Genomic DNA, 25,175 nt, shown 5'->3' with positions numbered 1-25,175 from the left:
AGCAGTTCCCTGTCCTTCTAGAACTGAGGGGCCCAGAACTGGACACAATATTCCAGATGAGGTCTCACCAGGGCAGAGTAGAGGGGGAGGAGAACCTCTCTTGACCTACTAACCACCCCCCTTCTGATACACCCCAGGTCCCACTGGCCTTCCTGGCCACAAGGGCACAGTGCTGGCTCATGGTCACCTTGCTGTCCAGCAGGACCCCCAGGTCCCTTTCCCCTACACTGCTCTCCAACAGGGTATTCCCCAATTTATGTGAAGCTTGTGTCTGGCTCGCAGTCGGAGCGCACACGGCGGGAAAGCTCTGCACGCACAGCGCGGGTGTCCGTGTGCCGCTCTGCTGCCGCGGGGCTTCCCTGACCGGGCTGCGGGCGCGGCTGCCGCTCAGGCCGGCCCCGCCGCTGGAGCCCGGCCCGGGCCGCGCCCCGTTCCCCGGGGTGCTCGGGTGGCCCCGCCACGGGCAGGTCCCGCGCGACGCGGAGGGGGCGGTGGCGCCAGCGGGGGGGCGGGGCCTCCGGCGGCGCTCGCGAGGCGCCGCCGGCTGCGCGCGCAGGGGGCGGGGCGAGGGGGCGCGGTGACGCCGGCGGTTGCCAGGCAGGGCTGGCTGGCGGGCCGGAAGCGGCGCGGGGCCCGTCGCCGGCCGCGTTAAGGCCCGTCGCCGGCCCCGCCGCTCCCGCGCTTCGCCGGCCCCTTCCCTCCCGCCAACCCCCCGCGCCGGCGGCGATGGATGCGCGGGCGCGCGCCAAGCGCTACGAGAAGCTCGACTTCTTGGGGGAGGGGCAGGTGAGCAGCCGTTACGGCGCGGGGAGCCGGTGTCTGCGGGAGCCCCCGGGCCGGGTCCAGCCGCTCCGTGAGGGGCGGTCAGGCGGCCCGCGGGATGGCCCTTTTTTGCCTGGGAGGGAGGGCCGCGGCGGAGGGCGCCCGGGGCTGCCCGCAGCCGGGCCCGGCCCGTCTCGCCTCCCGCAGGCGGCGGCAGGGCCCCGCTGCGAGCCGGTGCAGCCGGGTTGCCGGGCCGGAGCGGGGGCGGCCGGGGACGCGGGTTGTTTCTCCGGCCTGCAGGCAGCGGCCGTTCGTGGCCTCTCCCGAGGGCGGGCCCGGGCTCCAGCCTGAGGAGCGGGGCTCGGGGGCCGCATCTGCCGAGCCCCGGGGCTGCCCGGCCCTGCAGCCCCGTCAGCCTCTCCCTCTCTCCTTAGTTTGCTACGGTCTATAAAGCGAAGGATAAGAACACCAGCCAAATCGTGGCCATTAAAAAGGTGAGTGTCAGAATGTTTTCCTTTTGTGTGGTCAAGTGGTTGCTCTTGACCTGCCTAATGTGGTTTATTTGGTTTTTTACTTCATGGGTACTGGGAGAATATGTATTTTTGTTTCTAGAGTATTTAGCTAGCCTGTCTTTAATACTTTTCCTTCCCCTTCTGTCTTTCTACATTTCTGAGTTTCTGAAGGGTTACCTGGGCTGTAACTTGAAATTAGTTATTTGCTAAACTGATTTGTTTAAAAGAAGTACCACCACCCCCCCAAAAAAACCCCACACCACATTTCCAAACTTCTGAGTTTGTTGGTCCTTGATAGTAGCTTTCTGAAAAAAATCTTTCCTCCTGCTGTGCCGAACTCCCTTTAGTCCAGGAATGTTACTCTTGATTAAATTATCTAGAATTGGTGGTAGTTTTTTGGCAAAACTTGAGAAAAGTGAACTTACCTGTTTGAATACAAATGTTGAAAATGTTTATATTGTCACAAAGTGTCTCACTTCATGCTATCTGAAGAGGTTGCAGGATGTTCTTGTCCTAAAAAGAGGTCATTAGCTGTGCTTTGTGAGGGTTGAAATATGCACATTACAATGCTTTGGTTGGTTAAAGGGCCTTCTTTACTAGACAAATTTAACCATATCAATATTAAGTAATTTTCTTTGATACACTCACCTCTTTTAGCATTACAATACTCCTTTATGGTTGCTTCTAGTAGCTGCTGTTGTGAGAAGTGTACTTGTTTGAATTGTAATGTTTTCTTAATATTTCTCATCTGGAAATATCAGTGGCAGGATTCTGGACTTGAACATTTCAGCGCAGTAGGTGTTTGACTTTAAGCCAGCCCAAATTTACAGAATATGCTAATTTTACTAGAATAATCTGAGATGACTATCAATTCCTTTGCCCTCATATCTCCCTGGGGAGAAGCTCCTTAGTGGTATAATAATGTTTTGTGGCTGCAAAGCATTTTATGCTGCCAGTTTGCATTATGTGTGTTTTCAGTGCTGTCATAACTTTTTTAAGCTTTTATAAAAGCTAATGCTGCAGAGACAATTATTTTTTTTGAAGGGAGAAAAAAATGCAAACCAGCCCTAGTTGATGAAGAAGAGTAATACCCCTTACTGCTGGGACAGGTGCCTTAACCTTATGTAATATGAAATATTTCATTTCAGATTAAACTGGGACATAGATCAGAAGCTAAAGATGGTGAGTTTTAAAACAAATTCGTGCTGCAGAAGCTGTGCTTTGTTCGTTTTCTTTCTGTAAATTAGTACTTTAATTTTGTGCACTATAACTTGGTTGAAAAAAAAATGAGCTCAGCTCTTTTAGTGTAAGGCTTAGTAGAGGATTGCTTCCCAAACTGCAGGGACAGAAAGAAGCAGCAGAGATATCTGTATGCATAGTATATGTCTAAATATGAGCATGTAACTGGCTAGCTTCTCAATTTAAGTGGAATACAGATGTGAATATGGCATACAGTAATAATCTTTACAGCATTGAGTTTGGGATATATGTTTAATTGATACATCTCTATCTCTGTGCCTTAAATATTTAAGACAGCTGAGAGTATTTATCTCTGTTTTCAGATATTTCCTTTGCTCTATTTGCAATTTATCCGGAGACAAAAGTTACTAAAAACACTATCTTAAAACTTTTTTCGCTGTGTGGATTTGTTTTATGTTGAGAAATCAGATCCATATAGCAGTGTCTTTTGATCATGGTTCTGACCAGCCACTTGTCTTTAGGCATAGATATTGTGAGTAAAAATTCAATAATCCTGATCTGTGTGTGTGTAGGCTGCTCTGCTTCAGGGATCCTGCATCAGGTTACCAGCTTTCCAATGAAGAATCTGTGCTCTCAACTCTCCAATTCCATTCTAAGAGAAGAATTTTTAAAGAGAAACTGAGCACTTGTCCCTGAGTCTCACCCTTGAGCCATCTGCCAGAGTTGTGATCCATCTGGCCTTCAGTGGACTAATGTCCTTTAAGGACAGTCGTTACTTTTGGCCTATACAATGCCTAGCTATAGTTCAAAGATGTTATGAAAAATAATGATCATGTATTGTTTCCCTGTGCTTTCTGGTAACGTGGTGTGCGCTTTTTTTTTTTAATCTAAGGCTTTGCCTACCTGAAAGCAGCCATTGTCAACTTGATCTTAAAATAGGTAATTAAAATAGGAGAAGCAGAAGTGTAAAGTAGTCCATGTAGCGTTGCCCAAACCTTTGCTAGGGTCTTACATGTTGAATCATATCCCAAGTTTTGGGAGAACGCTGTTTTTTCAGCTCATGCACAACTGAAACATCCTGTGCAATGTACCACAGGAGCATTTGCTTGCCAGTCAGTTTTCATACAAGCCATACATACCAGCATTTTTGAAGGAGAAATTGTTATTCTGTAGGAATTGTGGTTTGATGCAGTGCAGGCAGTGTGCCTGTGAAGCACGCTGTCTCCCCGTTGGTTTTTCCTTTATAAAAGTCTAGCTATTAAAGGATTCAAGCAAGGCTGAGCAGGTTTTGGCCACTGTACCTTTTATGCCGCAGCATGAATATAAAAAAAGCCGTGTGCCTTGCCTTATTAAATAATACTATGTCAAAAAGAAAAGAGATGTATTAGTGAGGTTTGTCAGTGTACCTCCCCCTGGAAGTGAGACACACTGAAGAACTGATATTTGCAAGATGTGACTTTTCTTTGAAATAGAACTGAAGCTTACAATACCCTGAAAAAGGTGATTTATTTTTTTCCCTAGGCTTTTGCTAGAACCTAGCCTTTTTCCCAAAAGGGGGATGTGTTGCTTCATAATTTGATTACTGTAGTGTAGAATTTATTTGGTGTAGAAGGAAGTGTACATCCAGTTTTATTCTGCAGCAATCTATTTATCTATGGCAATGTACTTGTTATTTAACAAATTAAGTGGTTATTAAGTAGTTAGTAGTAAACTGTCAGTAAGTAACAGAATGATAAGTTGCTTTGGAGCTTCATCCAAAGGTTTAAATTTTGTTCTGTCTCTCTTTTTTTCTTATTTTTAATGTAGGAATCAACAGAACAGCCCTCAGGGAGATAAAATTGTTACAGGAGCTAAGCCATCCAAATATTATTGGTGTAAGTAAAATAAATGCTACTTCTAGAATCTGTCCTTAGGTACTTTTGATACAGGTTCAAACTGATATTTACAATTATTTGTGTCGTGGAGATGCTGCTCAATTTTATTTGAGCTGTTTTTTCCAACCTAAAATGGGCAGTAAAAATATTGTATCAGCAAAACACCTATTTCAGTAACAAGGACAAAATAGTTTCTTTTGAAATCCCCTTTACTTTTCAGCCTGGGGCTATGTGGACATTGGTGGTGGGGAGAACTGTGGAATTTTAATTACCTGAATTTGCATCTCTCTGATAGACTTGCAAATGAGTGCAGTGCCAAATATACCTGATTGCTTCACATGGAACTGGTGACAGCCAAAAGCAGGCTTTTGTAAACTATGGTAAAATGGGATTCCTGCAGCTCATTCTGTTTTAGTGCTGATATCTAAAACTTCTGTTGGCAGGAGTAAAACTTGCATCTTTTTGGTTGCATTTAGGTTGACTTCCAGCTGCAGATACCCAGCTGGAACTAAAGATATTTAAAAATTACTTAATAGTGATAATTTGGAAGTCTACCATAAATATTACACCAAATATGAATTTTCCAGATATTTAATGTAATTTTTTGTGCTGGTTTGGCTGAAATGAGGTAATTTTCCATGAGGTTAGTTTATTTTCTTGTTGATAGTTAGCATGATCCTGTGGTTTTGAATGTAGTTCTAGAGTAATAAGATAGCATCTTGGGATACAGTTAATTTGTTTTCCAGTAACTTTCCAGTATTGAGAACTTGGCAGAAAAGAATGTAAGGAGTCACTGATGTTGATACTTATTGATAGGGAAGCCAACCTTGTCCCTCAGTTTATGTTTTGCAAGAAAACAGGTGTGTAATGCTGGGAGGAGGGGATCGAGGACAGCTGACTGAAGTTGGCCAACAGAAGTATCCTATACCATGAATGTCATGTTCCATATTTAAGTGGGAAGCTGCTGGGAGTGGACGCCATCCCTGAGGGGTCCTGCTCCTGGGGCCTGTCTCCAGCACCTTCCGTGTGCCCTGCTGTTGCTCTCCACGCATTTACTGAGATCACTGTGCTCCCAGTGTCTGCCTACTGGCATTCATTGCTGGGAGCACGTTCTACTAGCTAAGTATTTGCTTTGTATCATTTTTCTTTTACTATTATTTTGTTAAATCTGTTTCTATTTCAACCTATGAGTCTTTTCTTTCCCTTTGTTCTCCTCAGAGAAGGAAAGGTGAGCGTGCAACTGTTTTGCTGTTTAGCCACCGGCCCAGCACCAAACACCAACACTTTTTCAGAGCGCAAGTGTGGTGTCTTCTGGATTGTGAACTTACTTTCAAAATGGTTGCTTTAGCTGTCAAAGTTAGAGAATGTGCAGAGGAAGACAACTAAAATGGCAAAGAGAGCATCTTCATGAAAAAGTCTGGGATTCCTCATTCTGGAGAGGAAAAGGCTGTGAATAGGGAGGTTTACAAAACTTAGGTGGTAAATAAAGTGCATGCAGAACTGATACTTGAGAAACCCCACAGTACTAGAAATAAGAGATGTATTTAAAACGTATTTGCATCAAGGGATGGGAATGTGTGGAAACTGTACTACTTTACACAGTGTGTAGTGAATTTCTCAAATTTGTTGCCATGGGCATTGTAGAAGCAGGTAGCATCAGCAGTTCAGAAGGAATTAGACAATTTCATGATCAACAGGTCCCTAAGCAGGTTGTACCCTTCTTAGCAGTCCTGATAGAACTGTTGTGGATGTTGCAAGTGTAAGGGGCATAAACTACAAAAAGTGGCCAAGCCTGTAGGGTCACCTGCATTGTGTCTCTTATTACCATGTTTTCAGTAGAGGGTGAGCACTGCTGCTATGAGCTATGCAAACAACTATCTTACAGTTGGGTAATACACAGTCGTCATGCTGGGACTGTAAGGAATGAGACACACCATGGAGAGCGTACCTTCCTGATCGTGGGAGTAGAATACAAGGCTAGATGATCTGTTGTTCTTACTCAGCATCACACTTGTGTTATCTCATATTAAAAATTAATACTTTAATTACACAGCTTCATCTTAAGAAAAGACCATTTGGATATTCTCCAAATAGGTTTATTTATCTTGGGAAGCTTGCTAGAAAGATGAATACACACCTAGAAATAACTTCGAAGGGAAGATAATAAGCCTAACACTTAGAATTTGTAAATATTGCATGCTTACATATGTATTGCAGATACACAGAGCTGAATCCATGTGAAAACTTAGTCTGGTCTTAAGAAAGGGTAGGAGTTTTGTACAACAGCAAAGTTTGGGAAGAGGACAAAGCATGCATTAGATTATTTGTTGCAGCTAACATGGTAAAGTTTGTTGGTTTTTTTTTCTTAACTCCAGGAAGGAGGGGCGATTGTGTAAAATGTTATTACCGTGCTTAATGGGGATTTTTTGGGAGAGGAGGGGGAACAGAGATGACGGGGGACTGAGTTAAGAATCTAAACTGAATAAGAATTTTTTGTATTGCAAGTTGAAAAACTTAAACCAGTTCAGCAAGCTGAAAATCCACATGCAGATTACAATGGTGCAGAATTTTATAAAACGGGAAGAATGAGAGTAGGCTTCATCATAATGTATTTTGTTCTACAGCTTCTAGATGCATTTGGACACAAGTCTAATATTAGTTTGGTGTTTGATTTTATGGAAACGGATCTTGAGGTAAGATTTTTTTTTTTTAAGACTCTTTAATTTCAGTATCTTCAAATGTTTTTTTGAAAATACTACTTTAACAGGCTTACATTTCCCCATGTTAGAAAGGTGACTTTTATTATGTCAGTTGATTCAAATCATGTCTTAAAAGTAGTTTAGATAATTTGAGTTTTTGTGAGTTATCGGCTGATAATGCCTTTACTTTTAAATAGTTGTCAGTATGATCTTCAAGAAACAGATTATGTTTACCATGTAAGTTTTCCAGGACATCAGTCAAAGCATAGAACCTCAGTCATAGATCAGCATCTCAGAGAGCAATTGCTAATCATAATATCATCAAATCTGTTCAAGTAAGTGTAATATTAAAGTATGACAAGTGATGAGCTGGTACTAAAATCACATGCACCCAAACCATTCTTTTAACTGTAACAATGGTGGGTATTTTCAAATCAGCATCTTACAGATGTTTCATTGTCCAAGATCTTAAGTCCGTTTGTCTTTGCATAAGATTTTGATGCAAGATTCTTCGTATTGGAAGACTGTCCTAGATGGCAATTCATGTCAGATCTGTATATGTGCACATTACACTACTACTCTGGACTGAAATTAATGTAGTTGTTAAGCTAGCTCGTTACACATACGCTGTGAAGAACTAGGGATAGCATTTAAAGTGTTAAAATATCAACAGGCTTGCTGAAAACTAAATGAATGCAAGACTGAAAAGGGTAAATCAGTTTTTTGCTAATAAAAGTTAGAATAATGAGTGGACTTTCTAGAGGATTCATTCTGTTAACTTAGTAACTATGCAACATTAGAGCTGAAGAAGACATGGTATACAAAGAGGAGTTAAATACACTTGTACTACATAATACTGTGGCACACAAAGCATTCATCTGTGTTGTGGTATCACTCAGGCCACCATTTGGGACTGCAGACTGTTGTGATCGGGCATGTACTGCATATATGAAATTTTGTGTGGTCTTAGCTATTTTGTAAGTCTCAAACAACTTAAAGCTTAGGAAAGGCTGAACTTTAATATTAACAAAAGTTTTGGAAAGTAGTGTAGAAAATACTTTCAAACAGGTTGTTTACATAGAATGTGAAAATCAAAGAATGTAGAAAACATAAGTAGATCTGTTAAAATACAGTAAAGTGGCCATACCTCCTTGTCTTAGAAACAGAGGAGGAAAACATTGTATTTACAAAGATTAGATGCCTAGGTTGCATGGAGAAAGAAGGAATAAGTGGAAACATCATTTCAAGTTTATTGACACATTTATCACTTTTATGTGTACATCTTTGTCTTGTAAGTTTGGGTATCAGTGTGGTACTGAGATAAAATAATAAACTCGTGTTTCCCACCCATTTTCTTATTTGCTGTTTATGCAAAGTTCATGTAGGCTATCTGGACTCCCCATTTCAATTTCTGATCTCCAGGACAGACCTATTTTTCTGGAAAAAGGGTGAGAACGGTAGAGAATATGTGACTGCCAATTTGAACTTTCAGTCTTAAAGGATGAAATAACTTTTGAGCTGCAAGAATGGAAGTTAATGTTGTATGGTAAACTTTACTGTCAATCTAACACTTTACAGGTTATTATAAAGGATACTAGTATTGTATTGACACAATCTCACATCAAGGCATATATGCTGATGACACTTCAAGGATTAGAATTTTTACATCAGCACTGGATTCTGCACAGGGTAAGCATGTACTAAAGTGACAGCCTTTATGCTGTAACAAAAGTCACATTTGATAGAATTTCAGTCTAAATTCTAATGGAGATAGTTTTGAAGTTCAGGCGTTCTTAGTCCATAAGCATTCATGATAGCTGTTTTGGAGAGACAACAGCAGTACTGGAAATGTTAAGAATTACTGAAGTGGTTATCATCTAGATATTTACACAAAAGTGTCTCAAGTTACATGTGACTTTGATTAGCGCTATGAACAGGATCTGGCTGGGATGGATTTAAGTTTTTTCACAACAGCCTGCATGGTGCAGTGTTTGGGATTTGTTTTGATAACACCCCAGTGTTTCAGCTTTCTCTCTTTCCCACTCTGCCCTCACCCCAGTGAGTAGGCTGGGGGTTCTGCAAGAAGTTGGGAGGGGACACAGCTGGGGCAGCTGACCCAAGCTGGCCAGAGAGATATTGTGTCCCATATTGCATCATGCTCAGCAATACAACCTGGGTCCGAGGACGAAGTGGGCTTTTTAGCTTCCAAGGTGGCTGTTGCCTAGGGACTGTCTGGGTATCAGTCTGCTTGTGGAAGGCTGTGAATTATTTCCATTGCATTACTTCTTTGTTTGGGTGTTTTCATCTTTCCTTCACCTGTTAAACTGCCTTTATATTGCTCCAAGAGTTTTCTTGCTTTTGCTCGTCTTGTTCTGTCCTGAGGGTGTGGGATGAGAGCAGACAGAGCAAGTGGCTGTGCGGGTACTTCACTGCTGGCCAGAGGTCAACCTGCAACACACTGTTACTGTGTTAAACTGTATCACTTCCATGATTTCTATGGTTGTTTGAAACATTTGCAAGGTCGGGGGGTGGTTTTTTATTCATTTGGGAACTATGCAGTTAAGACAGTACTGCTGTTCCTGCAGCAAAGCTAAAGCCTATCAAGAGGCAAGGCTTTTTTTAAGCTCTGCAGCTGAAATATGATAATATTCAAATGTCTGTGGTTCACTATGATTTTCATGTATGATGAAATACTTGATTTCCTGGTTTGTTTGGGTTGTGTTTTTTGTTTGTTTGGGGTTGGGTTTGGTTTGTTGTGTGTGGTGGGTTTTTTTTTTTTTCCCCTTACAATGTAGACTTACAATAGAATCAAAAGTCTGCATCTTAGAATACTTTATGGCACACCTGCCAGCATGTTCGTTACATATTTGTTTTTATCAACACTGACAAAATTCATTCTTTGTCTTCTACACTGACAGGATCTTAAACCAAATAATTTGTTGTTAGATGAAAGTGGGGTTTTAAAATTGGCTGACTTTGGCTTGGCAAAATCTTTTGGAAGCCCAAATAGAGTTTATACACACCAGGTAGTAACAAGGTAAGACATTCTATTTTGTTTCTTACATAGTGATTGTGTAGCTGTTTTGCAGTGTGCAGTCTTGAAATATATGTCAACATGTTCAGAGTTTGACATCTAGGTCATGTGATACGGCTGTAATGGCAAGAGCCTCATAATGAAAACACAAGAAAAGCGTTGTTTAGCAAAGCCTCCGTAAGAACTGCTATAATATGCATCCATGGGGCTTGTTCTGGGGTATGATACTCTCTTGAAATGCATGGAAGTACTGTTTACCTGCCTATAAGCCTGGCTTTCAGAGCAAGGCAGCTGTTACTTTCTGTTAATCATGAGACCTAGAATGTTGTTGGGTTTTTGTTTTGGATGGGTGTGGGGGGGGGGTTGTTTTTTTGTAGCTAGTCACAGTAACTATTGTGAGACAAAAGCTTGAACCAATTAAAATATTTATTAATGTTATTTTTGGCGTGCTTAAGGTATGCTTTAAAAAGCAGGTCTGCAAAATACACAAGGTATTTTCCTTTTGTCTGCTGTAATGCTACTATTCAGGCAAAGCTGGTTTGTATTAGCACCTTTATTCAAAAGGAGAAACAATACAGTAGTTTCAAATGCAGCATGTATCAGATCAACGCATTAAACTTGATTGTTCCTAGGCAGTGAAAGTAGCTGTTTTAAACAATGGCTGTCAAGGTTCATTTTGCATAAAAACTAGTTTCCATACTTAAGTCTGTTGGTATGGAGACTTTTTGGAAGCTAGGAGTTTTGTCTGTTATTTCTTCAACATAAAGCTTAAGGAAAATGTTGGTTTATAACCTGCAAACCTGTCAGATACTTTTTTTTCTTTGCACATCTATGGTTCTGTTGCTTGTTAATCAGCTCAGTTGAAACTATATTTAATTTGTGGTTATGTGACCCTGTGGTGAGGAGTGCACAATTTTGTTCAGTCTTTCCTAAACAAAACACTTTGCTGGATAGAGTATAGCTCTTCAGTGTCTGAAAAATATATAGGCAGGAGCAGTATCCTCTCTGTAGTTCTTGCATTGCCACAATATACAGCATTTGACATGAGCAAAGCCGGGTGATTTTCCCAAAATGTGTTTTCTTTTCAGGTGGTACCGAGCCCCAGAACTACTGTTTGGTGCTAGAATGTATGGTGTTGGTGTTGATATGTGGGCTGTCGGTTGTATTTTAGCTGAGTTGCTCCTCAGGGTAAGTCTTCAAACGTAACCATTTTGTATATGCTCTTCAGTGCATTACAACTTCGTGTGTGGGCTTCCTCTCTCCTGCCAGCAGCAGCAGGCAAAGGCAGTTAGGCTGTTAAGGCAAGGAAGAAAAGGAGGGAAAAAAGCTTCCAGAAGCTTGCTAACTGTAAGGATAGTGAAGTTTTGGAATAGACTGAGGTTCCATAAGCATCACAATCATTGGAAGTCTTTAAAAACAGCTGGGTAGAAAAATTGCAACAAACTGTTGCAGTCTGATCTTGGGGAAAGTCGAGTAGATAACTCCTCCGGTCCTCTGAGTGTTATCCTTTTATGCAGCCTTCTATCAGTTTTCATTTGCTATCCTTCTAGAAAAGTGACGTCATAGATACATGCATGCCTGGTCCCTTATACATTGCTCCTTGATAACTACATTATCACCAGTACCTTACTTGTGGGTTTATTTGTAATGAGCAGAAGACTGATATTTTTCTAAGATGTGGTTAGTTGATAATACTAGAATGAAGCTTAAGGTTAACATCAGGCTAACCCTATGCCAATCCTGAATATGGTACATAGATGGAATAGTGCTTAAGTATGTTTTACTGAAGTGGACCATTTATTATACAGCCATTTGGGGAAGACATGAAAGTGTGAGGTCGGAAGTGGAGGTTACAGGCACAGACACAGCTGAAAACATAAGTTATACTGCAGGCTACTTCATCTTCTGTGACTAAGTGGGTTCTGCTTGGTTTTTGCACTGTGCTTTAAATGCTTGTGTGGCCTCGTGAACAACATTGGGAAACTGGTCTGTCTGAAAACACCTTGCAAGAAGTCTTTTGCCTTGGTTTATCACACAAGCTGGTGTGCTGGTACAATTTTGTTGGCAGTTCAGAAATGGAAATTTTCAGTGGCTGTTTAAGCAATACTAGTGATGTGTACATAAGTAAGCATTAGGCCTGCTAAAGCTGAATAAACTCAAGGAAAGTCGGAAGACAAATTGTTGAATTCTTTTGATTCTTTGGTTTCTCACTAAACAGAAAATGGGTTATTGTTCATTCTTATCATTTTATCATTTTAAATGTATCTATCCTTTTTCTTGACTGTACTGGGTTGAAGGACAATGCAACTTCTGGGAGCTTTACAGAAGCAGTTTATGTTCAAGGGGCTTTCATTACATCGGAATTTAGTACACTGCCTTGTAGGGATGTTCATTATGGTCTTTCTGTGCTAACTTCAGGGAACAGGCAATGGAAAGATCGCTGCAACTGACTGACTATAAACTGGTAACTGAGATGTAAAATCTTCCCTGTGTTTAGTTATTTTATGTTAATGTGGTGGTAGTTTAATCTTATGCTTAGCTCTCTGCTATCAAGTTAGTGATATCAAGCCTCGGTTGCAAGAAACCTTCAGAATCAATTTGGACATCACTACAAAGCCTCGAATATTCAGTGTACCTCTTTGTGGGCAGCTGGTATACAAAGATGTTTTGCCCTGCAATTTTGAGGGATAGCTTATAGCTCCTCTCTAGAATTGAAGTTCAGAAGTTAATTCAATCAAATGCTCTTGCCTTCTTCCAGGTTCCTTTTTTGCCTGGAGACTCAGATCTTGACCAGCTCACAAGGATATTTGAAACACTGGGCACTCCAACAGAAGAACAGTGGCCTGTGAGTCCTTTTTGTTTAACAAGCTGACATTAGTTTTACTTGATACTCCCTGTTTTCACATTTGAAATCAAATTAAAGTGTGTACTGGAATGGCAGCTGCCTGTTGTCCCAGAGCAGAAGATAGGCATCTGAGATTTGTTTTTCTTGGAAAATCTCTGATCAGTATATCAGTGGTGTTAGCATTAAGCAACAGTAATGAAACGTCTTTCCTTGTGTATCCCCAGTTTCCCATGGCTATTGGTGTGAAATTATAGTGGTTGCTTAATGTTTTTGAGATGTTTGATTAATTAGTCTGCTTTAACCTGAAAGGCTTTAATAAGTTTCAGAAGCAGGAACAATTTTTAGGGACTTAAGTTGGCCTGGATAAGTTATAGTTTTGGGATACAGTAAGAAACACCAGACCAACAGCTGTAGGGATAAACAGTTTATCTCAGAGTAACAGTACTGTTAACAAATACAATTTAGTAGTACAATTATCTCTGAGATTACAGTAAATTCAGTAATTCAGTAACACCAGGCCAAGCTTAGTGTCAGGGCACACAATTACCTACCTAATCGTGGTTATCAGGCACACTGACAGGAAGCAGGGCATAACTTTTGATGACCGACTTGTGCCAGCTGACAGGCATGGCAAGTCCTGAATTCTTTGATCAGACTGTTCTTCTTTATAGTTGAGTTGTGAAAGCACCCTCTGGACTTGCTAACCAGTCATCACATCCTGCCTCTACCCTCCCCCCATACCGGTTTTCCGTTGTGTGAGCAGTCCTGAGAAGCTGCCTTAAAGAGTGCGCAATCACCAAATGGAGCTATAGCTGTATAAAACATGTGGTCACCATGTAGAGGAGGTGCCTTATAAGGCAATACTAGCCCAACATTTTCACCCCTTGCTTATGAGACTGAGTGGGGGAAAGGGTGGTTGTCTTGTCATGCCAGCAGAAGCCCAAGGCTGATGTTGACACTTTCACCTTGCTGGAGAGGAGTCTGGTCATGGAGTGCTGAAGGGTTAAATTGAAACAAGGTAGTCAATAAGGTGGAGTGCCAAGAAACCCATCAGAAGAGTGCAAGCCAAAAGCCAAGTACAAATCTTTAATATGACAACTAAAGCAAGTAAGCAGCCACTCAAAATAAGGATAACAACTAGGTAAAGAAAAGGATGTGGCACAATGTGGGGGTTGGGCAAGAGCCAGTAACACTAATGCTGGGACTCTGTGTATCTCCTGTTCAGGAATGCCCAGGGCCAAACAGGCTTTCCATGTTTCATGGTGCTTTGGGTTCAGGGACCTTTGAGAGAGGTGTAGGGTTTTTTTAACTTATGGGTGCACAACAGGGTTTGGTGGTAACTATAGGTGCATCTTTAGGGAGACAGGAAGAAAACAGAATGGGCACAGCAGGAACTGTCTTGTGTAATAGCAGGGACTGTGTGGGGCTGGGTGCTGCACCTGTAAGTCCAGCACCTATTGATATTAAATGTCCTATGAGTGGACCCTTTTTGATCAGTAGGCACCACTGTGTCTCAGAGGGATGATAATAGGTCTTCATCTGCCACAGGGCCTACATCTAAAGCATGATTGATAACCAACCTAGCTATGCTCAATTCTTAATCTGGAGGATTGGCCAGGAAATAGCAAGAGTCTTCAGTCATCTTGGGACACTTCTCTATGAACATAAGCTGTCGATGCTCAAAAGACAGAGTCTGTATTTTCTGCTGGAATTTGTTGTCTGATTCCAGACCCTAAAGCAAGGGTGTGGGCTTCTGATTCTGCAACTTGGATGGTATCCCCCCCACCTCATATTTGCAAGCCAGGCTAAGTAATCCACAGTAAAAGATCTGCGATAGCACTTGCTTAATTTGGCTAGGTGTATGTTTGTGAAAGGGCATGCAGAGATACTTGTGATGACTCCATTAGCATCATACTATGCTTCAATAATTGATGGGATTTGTAAGTCTGGTTGGTCTTCAAGAATTCAGTGTATCATCATTTGAATCCACATTGAACCAAATGTTTCCTTCGCAGTCGTCCTGGTCAGTATTATAAATTTTTGTAATTTTGTTGCAGAAACTCCCTTTTCTGTAGCTTCCAGCTGCCAGTCATGTTTTTCTTGGGTAGGTACTGCCACTAGGGGGATCATGAAGTTCTCTTAATTTATCCACACAAGCCCAGAAGCTTTTAACATAGGCAGTGGCAAGAGACTTGTCTTCAAATACAGGCTGAGTATCCTGCCAGGCTTGAGCTAATTCTCTTTGCAGGGAGACAGCTTGGGTTTTAGCTGCATTCAAATGGTGCTCAGCATTTCTGAGACGGTGAGCAAAGAATAGGCGGAGTAACTTCCCCTAAGAGTTTTTGTCTTTCTGAAATTCTATAATTAAAGTAGCTAGTGAAGGGGAACAGGTACTTTGCGAGAAAATCTGGTTGGTTTTGGCTGGGCAAAACAACCAAATAGGTTACCCACTACAGGGTTTGACCGGTAACGATGCTGTGTACCATATCCCAGACAAGTTATAGGTTCAGGGTATGGTAACAGACACCAGACCAACAGTTTTAAGGATAAGCAGTTTATCTGAGAAAATGCTGTTTTGCCAGTATTAATAGGGTCAACAGGGAGGACAGAGCCACCAACAAAAGAGTACACTTATTTTACTGTCTATTTCAAGGTATTACAGGAAAAAAGATGATGCATTTAGTTAAAGCAACAGGCTCGTTATACTCTAGTTTTGAACAGCAAAGACAATAAGCAAGGTAATGCACCTAATCATTACTACATAAGGTTAACTATAGTGATTAAGATACATCACCAGTTGCCCTAATACTTTACCGTCATCCAGACCCACAGTTGCTCGGGAGCCTTGATTGCAGTGAGGATTTGGAGCCCCTGTCCCAGCAATTGGGAGGTCCTACGCAGTGCATCCACTCGTAGGTGAGGTCTCCAAAGTTGCTGCAAGAGGGTCCAGCTTTTATACAGTAGAATAAACATAGTTCAAAACCTCAAGTGCAGAAACGTCTGGTGTCATCCTCCCTGTTGGATTCCACCCAAAGCCTGGCCAGGGCTCAAGGAGGAGCTCAAAGGACTTTATCTACTTTAGCTTTAGCCATGTATTTCTCAACAAGGCCAGACATCTGGCTTCACGGCCTCACAGCATACCTCTAAACAAAGAAAGATTTCTTAGCAAGGCCAGGTCTCTAGTGTCATGCTTTACCATATGCCTCTAAGTAAAGAAAGATTGTTCTGCTGGTTATCATTACACAATAAGCATTACAGCAAAGCTTTTATAGATTGGCAACAATATATATATATTCTTACTAAAGTAGATCAATAATACATTACACGTGTAATTAGTACTATGTATACTAGATATATTGTTGGGTTGTGAGGTTCATAAAGAGTTCAACTTCAGTTAAAGACCTGCTGTTCAGGCCTCAGTATTTCATAGTATAGTAACAAATATAAATTAGTAGAATCATTATCTGTGGTGAGATGGCAGTAAATCCAGTAATTCACTAATACTGGGCCAAATTTAATATCAGGGTTCACAGTGACCTGTGTAGCCATGGTTGTCCGGCAGGCTGACAGGAATCATGGTGATGAGCAACCCGAACCAGCCGATGGGCACATGGTCCTGAATTCCCTGATCGGATCATCATCTTTTGTAGTTGGGTTGTGGAAGCACCCTCTGGACTTACCATCACTTCCCACCTCTGCTCCCTCTCTGTGCTGCTTTTCTTTTGTGTGAATGGTACTAGTCCCACACAATTCTGTTGTTGTTCTGGGATTCTGAATGAAACACATGGAGATTTTTGCAATTACATTTCTGCTTTCTTTGTAGGGCTAGAGCTAAGATATAGGTGGGGAAAGGAGACAATAGGAGATTGGCTAGCATGACAGAGATGATGCATTTCCAAATTAATTTGCAAGCCCATGCATTTCAAGAATTGAAAGCTTTACTGTCAAGATTATAACTGGTTGAGCACATTCTTGAGTATTAATGTTTTATTTTGCCTGGATAAACGTACTGAAGTGTGGTGACTAGAGGTTTAAAATACTTAAAATGCTATTAAAATACAGTGTTTGGATAATCGTCTGTAAAAAGGTCATTTTTATGATATATTTTGGATGATACTGATTTTGTACATAGAGGAGAAGAAAATTACACAATTAAACTGTTTAACTGCTTGGCATATTCTACTCCTTTCCCTCTACTCCCCAAGTAAAAAGTTTATCAGTTCTGTGTTTCAAAAGTAGCTCAAAACATTCATGAAGATAAGCAGACTTTGAGGAGGATGACAGTGTATCATTAACTTTGAGAAAATGCAGACTGGCTCTTTTCTGAATCTTGTCTCTTCCACCATGTCAGTTTGCAAAAGAAAGAAGTTTTACTTCATTTGTCTGCACCCACTCTAAAGTTCTTTCATATGTCCTGTCTTTGTTAGCAGTTTTTCCTTTCGTACTGGTCACGACTAAAGCATAGGGGAAGGACAGATTACTTGGAAAGTATGAAACAACTTAAACAGTTATTTAAAAAAAAAGTCATTATGACCTACTGTTCCTACACTTATTTCAGTGACCAGGGTCTTTTGAAAGGTCATTTGCTTCTTCTGAAAGACAGCTGTATGAAGTTCCCTTTCTGTGAAAAGCTGAACTCTCTCTAACTTGAAAAACATACATGCCATTTTTGTCTTTGTAGGGAATGAAGAGCCTTCCAGATTATGTCACATTTAAGTCTTTCCCTGGGATGCCACTTCAACATATCTTCAGTGCAGCTGGTGATGACTTGCTCAATCTTCTGCAAGGTTTATTCACATTTAATCCTTGTACTAGGGTTACGGCTACTCAGGTATAGTATGTTTGCATGATGTCCTAATATTCATTAACCTACTGTTAATATCAGGTAAATGTGCTTTGAAGCAAGTAAGCCAAGTGTGAAATGAAATGTAATATAGTTCTGTCTATGAAATACTAGAAACATATTTCTGGTGTTCAGTAGAGAGAACTCTGAAAGGCACAAACAATGCTCATGATCATCTCCATTCCCACTGTAGAGCAACGGTAGACAGCTACAAGTTGTATGAGTTATGGCCTTCAGTCATTATATTTGACATTCAAAATTCAGTCACCTAAAGCTTGAAATTTTAACATAGTATATCCCATTCTCTGGTTTTGAAAGGTTTTCATCCTTAATTCATCCAGTCTCTTCTTCAATTTTATTTAAACTTCATTGATTATTTTTAACATGAAATTCTGTGGTGATTTAAACCAGCATTCTGGTCTGAATATAATTTTCCATTATACTTGGGTAAAACTGATCTAAATTTCACTACTCCTTGATGGGGAGAAATGAAGGACTTCAAATGAAAATCTTGCAGAATGTTCTAGTTCAGAATATTGATTTCTGCTGTGAAGAAGATAGAGCAGTTCGCAGTTTCAAAACTCTATTTCTGTCACCTTACACAGGCATGTGAGAAACAGAGCTGTCCCTTTAAGGCCAAGACTCATTGCTTATTAGACAAGGCAGATCCCAATCCAGGAGTTTACTGCATGTGTTACCTATCTTTTTACTACAAGACTTTTCAGAGCACAATCAGGTTTTTTTTTGGTCGCCATCTTTAAGAACTTTCAGTATAAGTTCTCCTGTGCTTGGGACACTTTGTGTATGAGTTTGTATGTATGAAGTCATTTTAGCGGTCATATTGTAGGATGGTGATTTGAATATTGAATATATATTTTTTTTCTAGTGTAGCATTTTTAATGACAATGACACAGTTTAAGGCAGGAAACAACTTGTGCTTACTGTATTGGCTTGATTTATAGCTAGTATTGAATACCAGGTAACTGACATAAGCAAGAGTAATGACTACCTAAAAGACAGCTTAGCCTCATTTCCTTAACCACAGTTTATACAAGCTGTGGAACTCCTAACATTTAAAATAGGGTATGTAATTCCACTACATGAAATTAACCCTGCTCCCTTGTGTTTGTCTTCAGCTCTAATTCAAACTATATTTTTCCCACAGTTTACAGCACAGTTAAAGAAATTTTGGGGAAAGACCTATTGTAAAAGCTAGCAAAATAGGTGGTGTCCAGGTCCTGGATCTGATCAAGGTTTCAGAGATATTATTTTAATCTTTCTTCATTCCTACTTTCTTCTTCATTGTCATCTGTCTGTTTGGAATGTAAGCTCTTCAGAGCTCCTGCAGTGTAGTCTAGAGCTTTCTTAGGATGTCTCAGCATTAGTTAAAAATAACAGTACACAATTACCTCAGCTTACAAATTGAAGGGCTATGGTAGTCACTGAGAACACAAAATCTTGATTTGCCCCAAGGCCACCTTCTGGTATAAGTGTGTCCAATTGCAAGTGCTTTATTTAATTATAACCTCTTTATAGGTGGTGTTCTGACACTGTATACTAATTACTTGTTTATTCTTCCATTATTGTTAAGGCATTGAAACAGAAGTATTTCAGTAACCGACCAGGACCCACTCCAGGAAATCAGCTGCCAAGACCCAATTGTCCTGCAGAAGCTGTAAAGGAGCAACAGAATGCACTTATAAATTTAAAAAGGAAAAGAACAGAAGGAATAGATCAAGGTAACCCCTTAATGTTTCATCTGTTTTAGAACAGGAGCTACATGCTCAGAGGGAATGTGATGCTTCCAGAGTTTCAGAACAAAAACTCTGAGCAGACTACATCCCTGGGCACCAGCACCAGCTGAAGCCCTTTGATCTGTGTTTTAGGAGAAAATACTTTAGGGTAAGAATGACTTAGCCCTATGTTCTCACAGTACTGGTACAAAAAAGGCTCTTTTATTATGATTACAAATCTACTTGTTAGAAAAGATACCTAATAAATCTATTTGTTAGAAGAAATATCTGGTTTCACTAAATTCTGTAATGGAGTGTGGTCCTGCTCAGTAGATTACAACCTATTATGAGGCCCGTTATTTTTTTTCTGAGACATCTTACTGAGGTGGAAGTAACTTAACTTACATCACTTAAAAATGAGAGGAAGAAGAAAGAGAAACATAGCATGTTATCTTTCATATTACAGACTGGAGGATGTAAGTTGAGTTCAGAAGACAGATTTCTGTTCTTTCTGTCATAGACAAAGCAAGTTAACTCTTAACACTGCTCTGGGTAAGGCACATGAAGCACGCTTCTGTGACCCTTTTAAAAGGCAAGCCTATTCCCTAACATTTACTTCTATATGGAGCCTCTAGTCTTCCCCAAACAGTAGCATGTACTTCATGTCTTCATTGCAAGAAAAACTCTGAGGACTCAAGACCTATATCTGACAGTAAATTACTCAGACCTTCTAGTAGAGAGGCAAATACTGGTTCTTAAACTTGGAGTTGGTCTTCTTAACAGCTGGAATATGCTAGATAGCAGCTGCAAGGTTAGCATCAGCTTTTTGTTATTGCTGGTAGGAGACTGTTTTGATACAAGAGTGATATCTTTTTGGAATGGAGATGACTTCATGAAAGTGCATTTCCTCTTGAAGTCAGAAAGACGGCTACATTATTAGAGTTTGAGTTACGTTTTAGGCACTTTGACCTCTTGTTTCTTAGTCCATGTCAAATCAAATTAGATTAAGAGTCTAATCTTAAAAAAATTAATCATTTAACTATTTGAGCAGGCAAAAACAGTTGGATCCTTTCATAGTAAGCTTCACATCCATCCCAGAAGGCAGCTGTGGTTTATTCTACCTACATTATAACTAAGTAGCATAGGAAGAAATGAGAGGACAAGATGTGGAGTAAAACTGGAGAGGTAGTGCTGCTCCCATCGTTGCTACAGCTGATGCTAACAAACACATAGTTAAAGGATGAGGCAGAGACTAAAAGGGCCATTACTTCTTGCAGAGAGCTTATTGCTGTGTGGTAACAGCTCATAAGAAAAATCATGAAGAGTGCATGTGTGGTGGGGCTGGGTTAAGGGTCAGAATTGCTTGCCTTTCTTAGGTTTAAAGTAAAATCAACTGTATAGCTTTTTATACCAACTAAGATAAATACTTACACGTATCCCAAATGCAATTAACACTTAAATGTAGAATTTGGGACTTATTTGGAGTACCCTTACTAACTCAAATGGGCTTTGATTCTAGCACTCTTTCATAGATTTACTGGAAATAGTCGTCATGCTTTCTGCTGCAGCAAACAGCGTGAACCAGCTCAGAGTAGATGTATCTCAAGAATAGTATCAAACAAGTAGTAAAACCTTGAGGAGAGGGCTGAACCTCTTTACTGTGGTAACAATGTGATTTACACTTTTCAGGATTACCAAAAAAACTGATTTTTTGATTGCTGCAGATGGTGGATGAAAATAAGTGAAAATGGCCCAAGTTGCAACCATTAAAAAAAAATGCTGTGATAGTCACTAGATGGTTATTTTGTAATATTTTCATATGTAAAATGTGAATTTAAGATTTCCTTACTGAAAGTAAGGTTTCATTACCCTTCTATTCTGAATAAAAGTATTTTTAAGCAAAGAGATTCCTTTCTCTGGTTTGCTGTCTCATTACTTTGACTCATGCTTTGAGGTAGTGACTGTCAAAAATGTTTGCTGGCTACAGATTCACACAGACTAATTTTGCAGAACCTTTATGTGGTTATCCTGTGCAGATGCACACAGGAAAACTGCAAATACAGCCTTCTCACATGGAACTTAGATGTACATCTGATTGCCTGCCAGCCCTGTAATAAATGTTGGAAAAACTGTATCATTATAAAGGAAAGGCAGGATGTTTTTTTTCGTTGTTGTTCCAGTTAACACACGAATGTAATAACAAATGAGTTTGTGTGTGCTCTCAGTGGTCATGCATTAAGACTTTCCAAGGACACCTCCACTATACTGAAAACAGTGGGATACACAGATTGAATGTAAAGCGTTATGGGTTTTTCACAGACTCCAGTCTTCCAGGAGAAATTATCTGGGAGCATATACTTACTGTTTCTTTCACAGCCCCAAGATTGCAATAAGAGATGGAGTGAGATGCAGCTGGGAGAACTATACCAGCCCTCCAGTCAGCCTGTGGCTGTTGAACATTTCATAGTGCAGATACTGGGCTGAGCTCTGCCTGATTTCCAGCATGGCTGTGTTGCAAAGCCGCTGGGCAACCAAGATTCTGCAATGGAAAGAAACAAGCCAGTAGGTGCTGTTGATGCGGCTTAACCACATGTCCACCCCTGTTGTGCGCTGGATCTCAGGGATACCTGGTGGGAAAATGACAATGGCTCACCTGTGAACCGCTTTCAGCATTCTTGTTTGTAATGTATGTGGCAAGCGTATTAGTAGAAGACTTTGAGGATTGTAGAGTACAAGCAACCATCTTTTTGGTCCTGTGTTACTTCAGTTTACTCCTACCTTGAGCCAATGCAAAGTATGCTGACCTTATAAGGGAGAACAGTTACGAGTCTCCCAATACCCTACTGTTTTCTGTATTGGTTGTTGGCAGTTGAAAATTAAACATAAGTTTCCTACTAAGATCTAATTGACAGTGTAGAGTAAATGCTTATTAAATAACATCAGTTACAGCAGTTTTGACTGTTTGTGTAATCAAACATCATCATCATGAGTGCAGGCTAGGGGATTAACAGAACTGCATTCCTACTTCTCACAGGTGTATGTACAAAAATATGTTAATCTGAATAGGGAAGAGAGAGTTAGTAGTAAACTTTTTTTGCATTGAACTTACCAAAGGCAGCATTCTGACTGGACTTCAAAGCTTGGAACCAGTGAGTACCCTCAATATTTGGTATAACAAAGTTTGCATGGCAGTGACAATTTAAGTATTCTGCCAGCTCTGCTTTGAGAGTAACAGGATACCCTTCTTGTCAAATGCTGCGTGTCCCTAGGTGATACCCTCCCCTGAAGTAAAACTTTTACAGTATCATAGAATCATTTCAGTTGGAAGAGACCCTCGGGATCATCCAGTCCAACCATAACCTAACTCTGGCACTAAACCATGTCCCTAAGAAACTCGTCTAAACGTCTTTTAAACACCTCCAGGGATGGTGACTCCACCACTTCCCCGGGCAGCCTGTTCCAATGCCTGACAACCCTTTCCAGGAAGAATTTTTTCCTAATATCCAATCCCAACCTCCCCTGGCACAACTTGAGGCCATTTCCTCTTGTCCTATCACTTGGTACTTGGGAGAAGAGACCAACCCCCTCCATGCTCCAACCTCCTTTCAGGCAGTTGTAGACAGCGATCAGGTCTCCCCTCAGCCTCCTTTTCTCCAGGCTGAGCAGCCCCAGTTCCCTCAGCTGCTCCTCATCAGACTTGTGCTCCAGACCCCTCACCAGCTTCGTTGCCCTTCTCTGCACTCTCTCCAACACCTCAATATCCTTCTTATGATGAGAGGCCCAAAACTGAACACGGTATTGAAGGTGCGGCCTCACCAGTGCCAAGTACAGTGGCACAATCACTGCCCTAGTCCTGCTGGCCACACTGTTCCTGCACAAGTAGCAATCCTATGTAAACTCCTGGCAAAAGTTGTGGAGTAGGCACTGAGACAGATGGGCAGACAGTTGCTGTGCTCTGTAAGAGTGGATTTGAAGAGAGGGGATATTCTGTGACCGAGGTTACTGTCTTGTATGCTTCCAGTCTTGTTTACCACAGCAGATGCTCAAAAAAAGCAATGCTTCTATATAATATAGGTTCAGGAGCTGTTCTCTTCCAGCTCCCACGCTGTGCAAACTCAGCTGAGAACAAGATTTAACCTCATGGTATAGACCAGGCCCCAACCGCACACTATGTGGCCTGGTCTATACCATGAGGTTAAATCTTGTTCTCAGCTGAGTTAGTGAATGAAGCTGCCTATGTCAGGGACTAAAATCACCTTGTTCTTAATAGTGCTGGTGAGCATAGATAAATTGTATGTACATCACAGAGTAATATCAGAAAAAGAATCAGCACCATTTTTTTTTTTAAATCTCAGGCTTTTGGATAGTTTAAGTTTAGTGACTTAGGTCAGAACTCTGAAAGGAATATTTGGGACTCACGGTGACTATAACTTGATATGTGGTCATATGCAATCAGTCATCTAAATACTGTTTAATTTGTGACTTGCTTACCTTGTAAGCTTTATATCACGATAATCATGCTTCGGCTTTGACAATCTATTTTTTATCACACCAGCTCCTTGAATATACAGCTGCTGCAATCTACTTGGCTTCTGTTCAGAACCACAACAATAAAGGATGGTTTGTCTTGAGCCTGCAATGTGCATGCTTTTGCAAAGGTCTAAGTTGCACACTTGTGCAAGCCAGAACATAACCTAAATGCCTTCTCTCTTGGGTTGAGACAGTTCTGCCCCTACCACCTTCTTATCATGAGTTACTGCTGTTTCTTCCTGAAAGGCTAGTCCTCCTCTTTGCAAACTTGATGGCTCTTACCTCAAAACTTAATGGAACTTGAGTGATGTCTGTGCATTGTACTGATATTGTTTATATAATTTAATTAAAACCTTGGGGTTTTCCTTCCACTTCGCCACAATAAATGCAGCAAAACTCGTTGTATGAGCACACAATACAGAAGGTGAAGTTGCTCTCTGTTTTAAATAAAATGGTTTCATTTTCTCACAGATACCAGGATTACTTGTGGTGGCACGGAGAACAAGGACTGTTAGCTCTCACGTCTTCATCTTGTCTCCCTGGTTCTTGATTGGTACCAACACTGCATGATCCTTGCAGCCTTTTTATTTTTGTCAAAGGCTCAGAGCCAGGTTGAGCTGTAACATGCAGTTGTTGCTTTGCATTTGCACTGTGCTCTTAGCCATGGCATGGCCTTGATGCTGTCAGCACTCCAGGCAGCACTGCCGGTCCTTTGCTTTTACCTGTGTTCATTCTTGGCTTTTGCGACTGTTCTTGTTCTCTGTTGGCTTGACTCCTACTCAGCCATTTCTTCTGGTGCACAAATGTTTATGCTCCATGTGCTCCAGTGTAACGATTCCTTTACAGAGCAGGTTTCACCTGTGGCCGCTCAATACTCATTTGCTTCTCAGAGAGAAGGGAAGGATTGTGACAAAAAAGGCTACAATTAGGCCTGCTTTTCTTTGAATCCCTCTGTCCCCTTTTGCATTTCATATTAAACTATGCCAACTTTGTCGTAAGGTATTAATACTTTCCACATGGCTGTAATAAAATCATAGGATAAAGCAAGGATAGGTCTGGATTTAGCTTGTCAAGTTGAGATAGAGAAACTTCTTGGAGACCTAACCAAGTGCTTTGGACACTTTGGCAGGCTGTGTTTTGACA

General features: G+C 40.9%; 1 protein-coding gene across 1 annotated transcript; it reads left to right on the top strand.

Annotated features, from left to right (window-relative positions):
* The first annotated feature begins 569 nt into the window (after positions 1-569).
* CDK7 (cyclin dependent kinase 7) lies at positions 570-21,400 on the top strand. The gene is made up of 12 exons (XM_065657250.1): positions 570-786; positions 1,197-1,256; positions 2,423-2,456; positions 4,281-4,348; positions 6,973-7,041; positions 8,626-8,736; positions 9,966-10,084; positions 11,170-11,269; positions 12,840-12,926; positions 17,608-17,757; positions 19,361-19,508; positions 21,192-21,400. The coding sequence occupies exons 1-12, from the start codon at positions 727-729 to the stop codon at positions 21,215-21,217; spliced, it is 1,032 nt and encodes a 343-aa protein (XP_065513322.1). The 5' UTR covers positions 570-726; the 3' UTR covers positions 21,218-21,400.
* Positions 21,401-25,175: the final 3,775 nt, after the last annotated feature.

The sequence above is a fragment of the Caloenas nicobarica genome, chromosome Z (assembly GCF_036013445.1).
Source record: "Caloenas nicobarica isolate bCalNic1 chromosome Z, bCalNic1.hap1, whole genome shotgun sequence".
NCBI classification, from domain to species: Eukaryota; Metazoa; Chordata; class Aves; order Columbiformes; family Columbidae; genus Caloenas; species Caloenas nicobarica.
This window is presented reverse-complemented; position numbering and strand designations above follow the sequence as displayed.

Excerpts from the sequence above, each read along its gene's own strand:
- CDK7 (XM_065657250.1), top strand. The coding sequence starts at position 727 with ATGGATGCGCGGGCGCGCGCCAAGCGCTACGAGAAGCTCGACTTCTTG. Across the intron at positions 4,349-6,972 it reads GCCATCCAAATATTATTGGT|CTTCTAGATGCATTTGGACA; the intron begins GTAAGTAAAATA and ends TTTGTTCTACAG. Across the intron at positions 7,042-8,625 it reads TTATGGAAACGGATCTTGAG|GTTATTATAAAGGATACTAG; the intron begins GTAAGATTTTTT and ends AACACTTTACAG.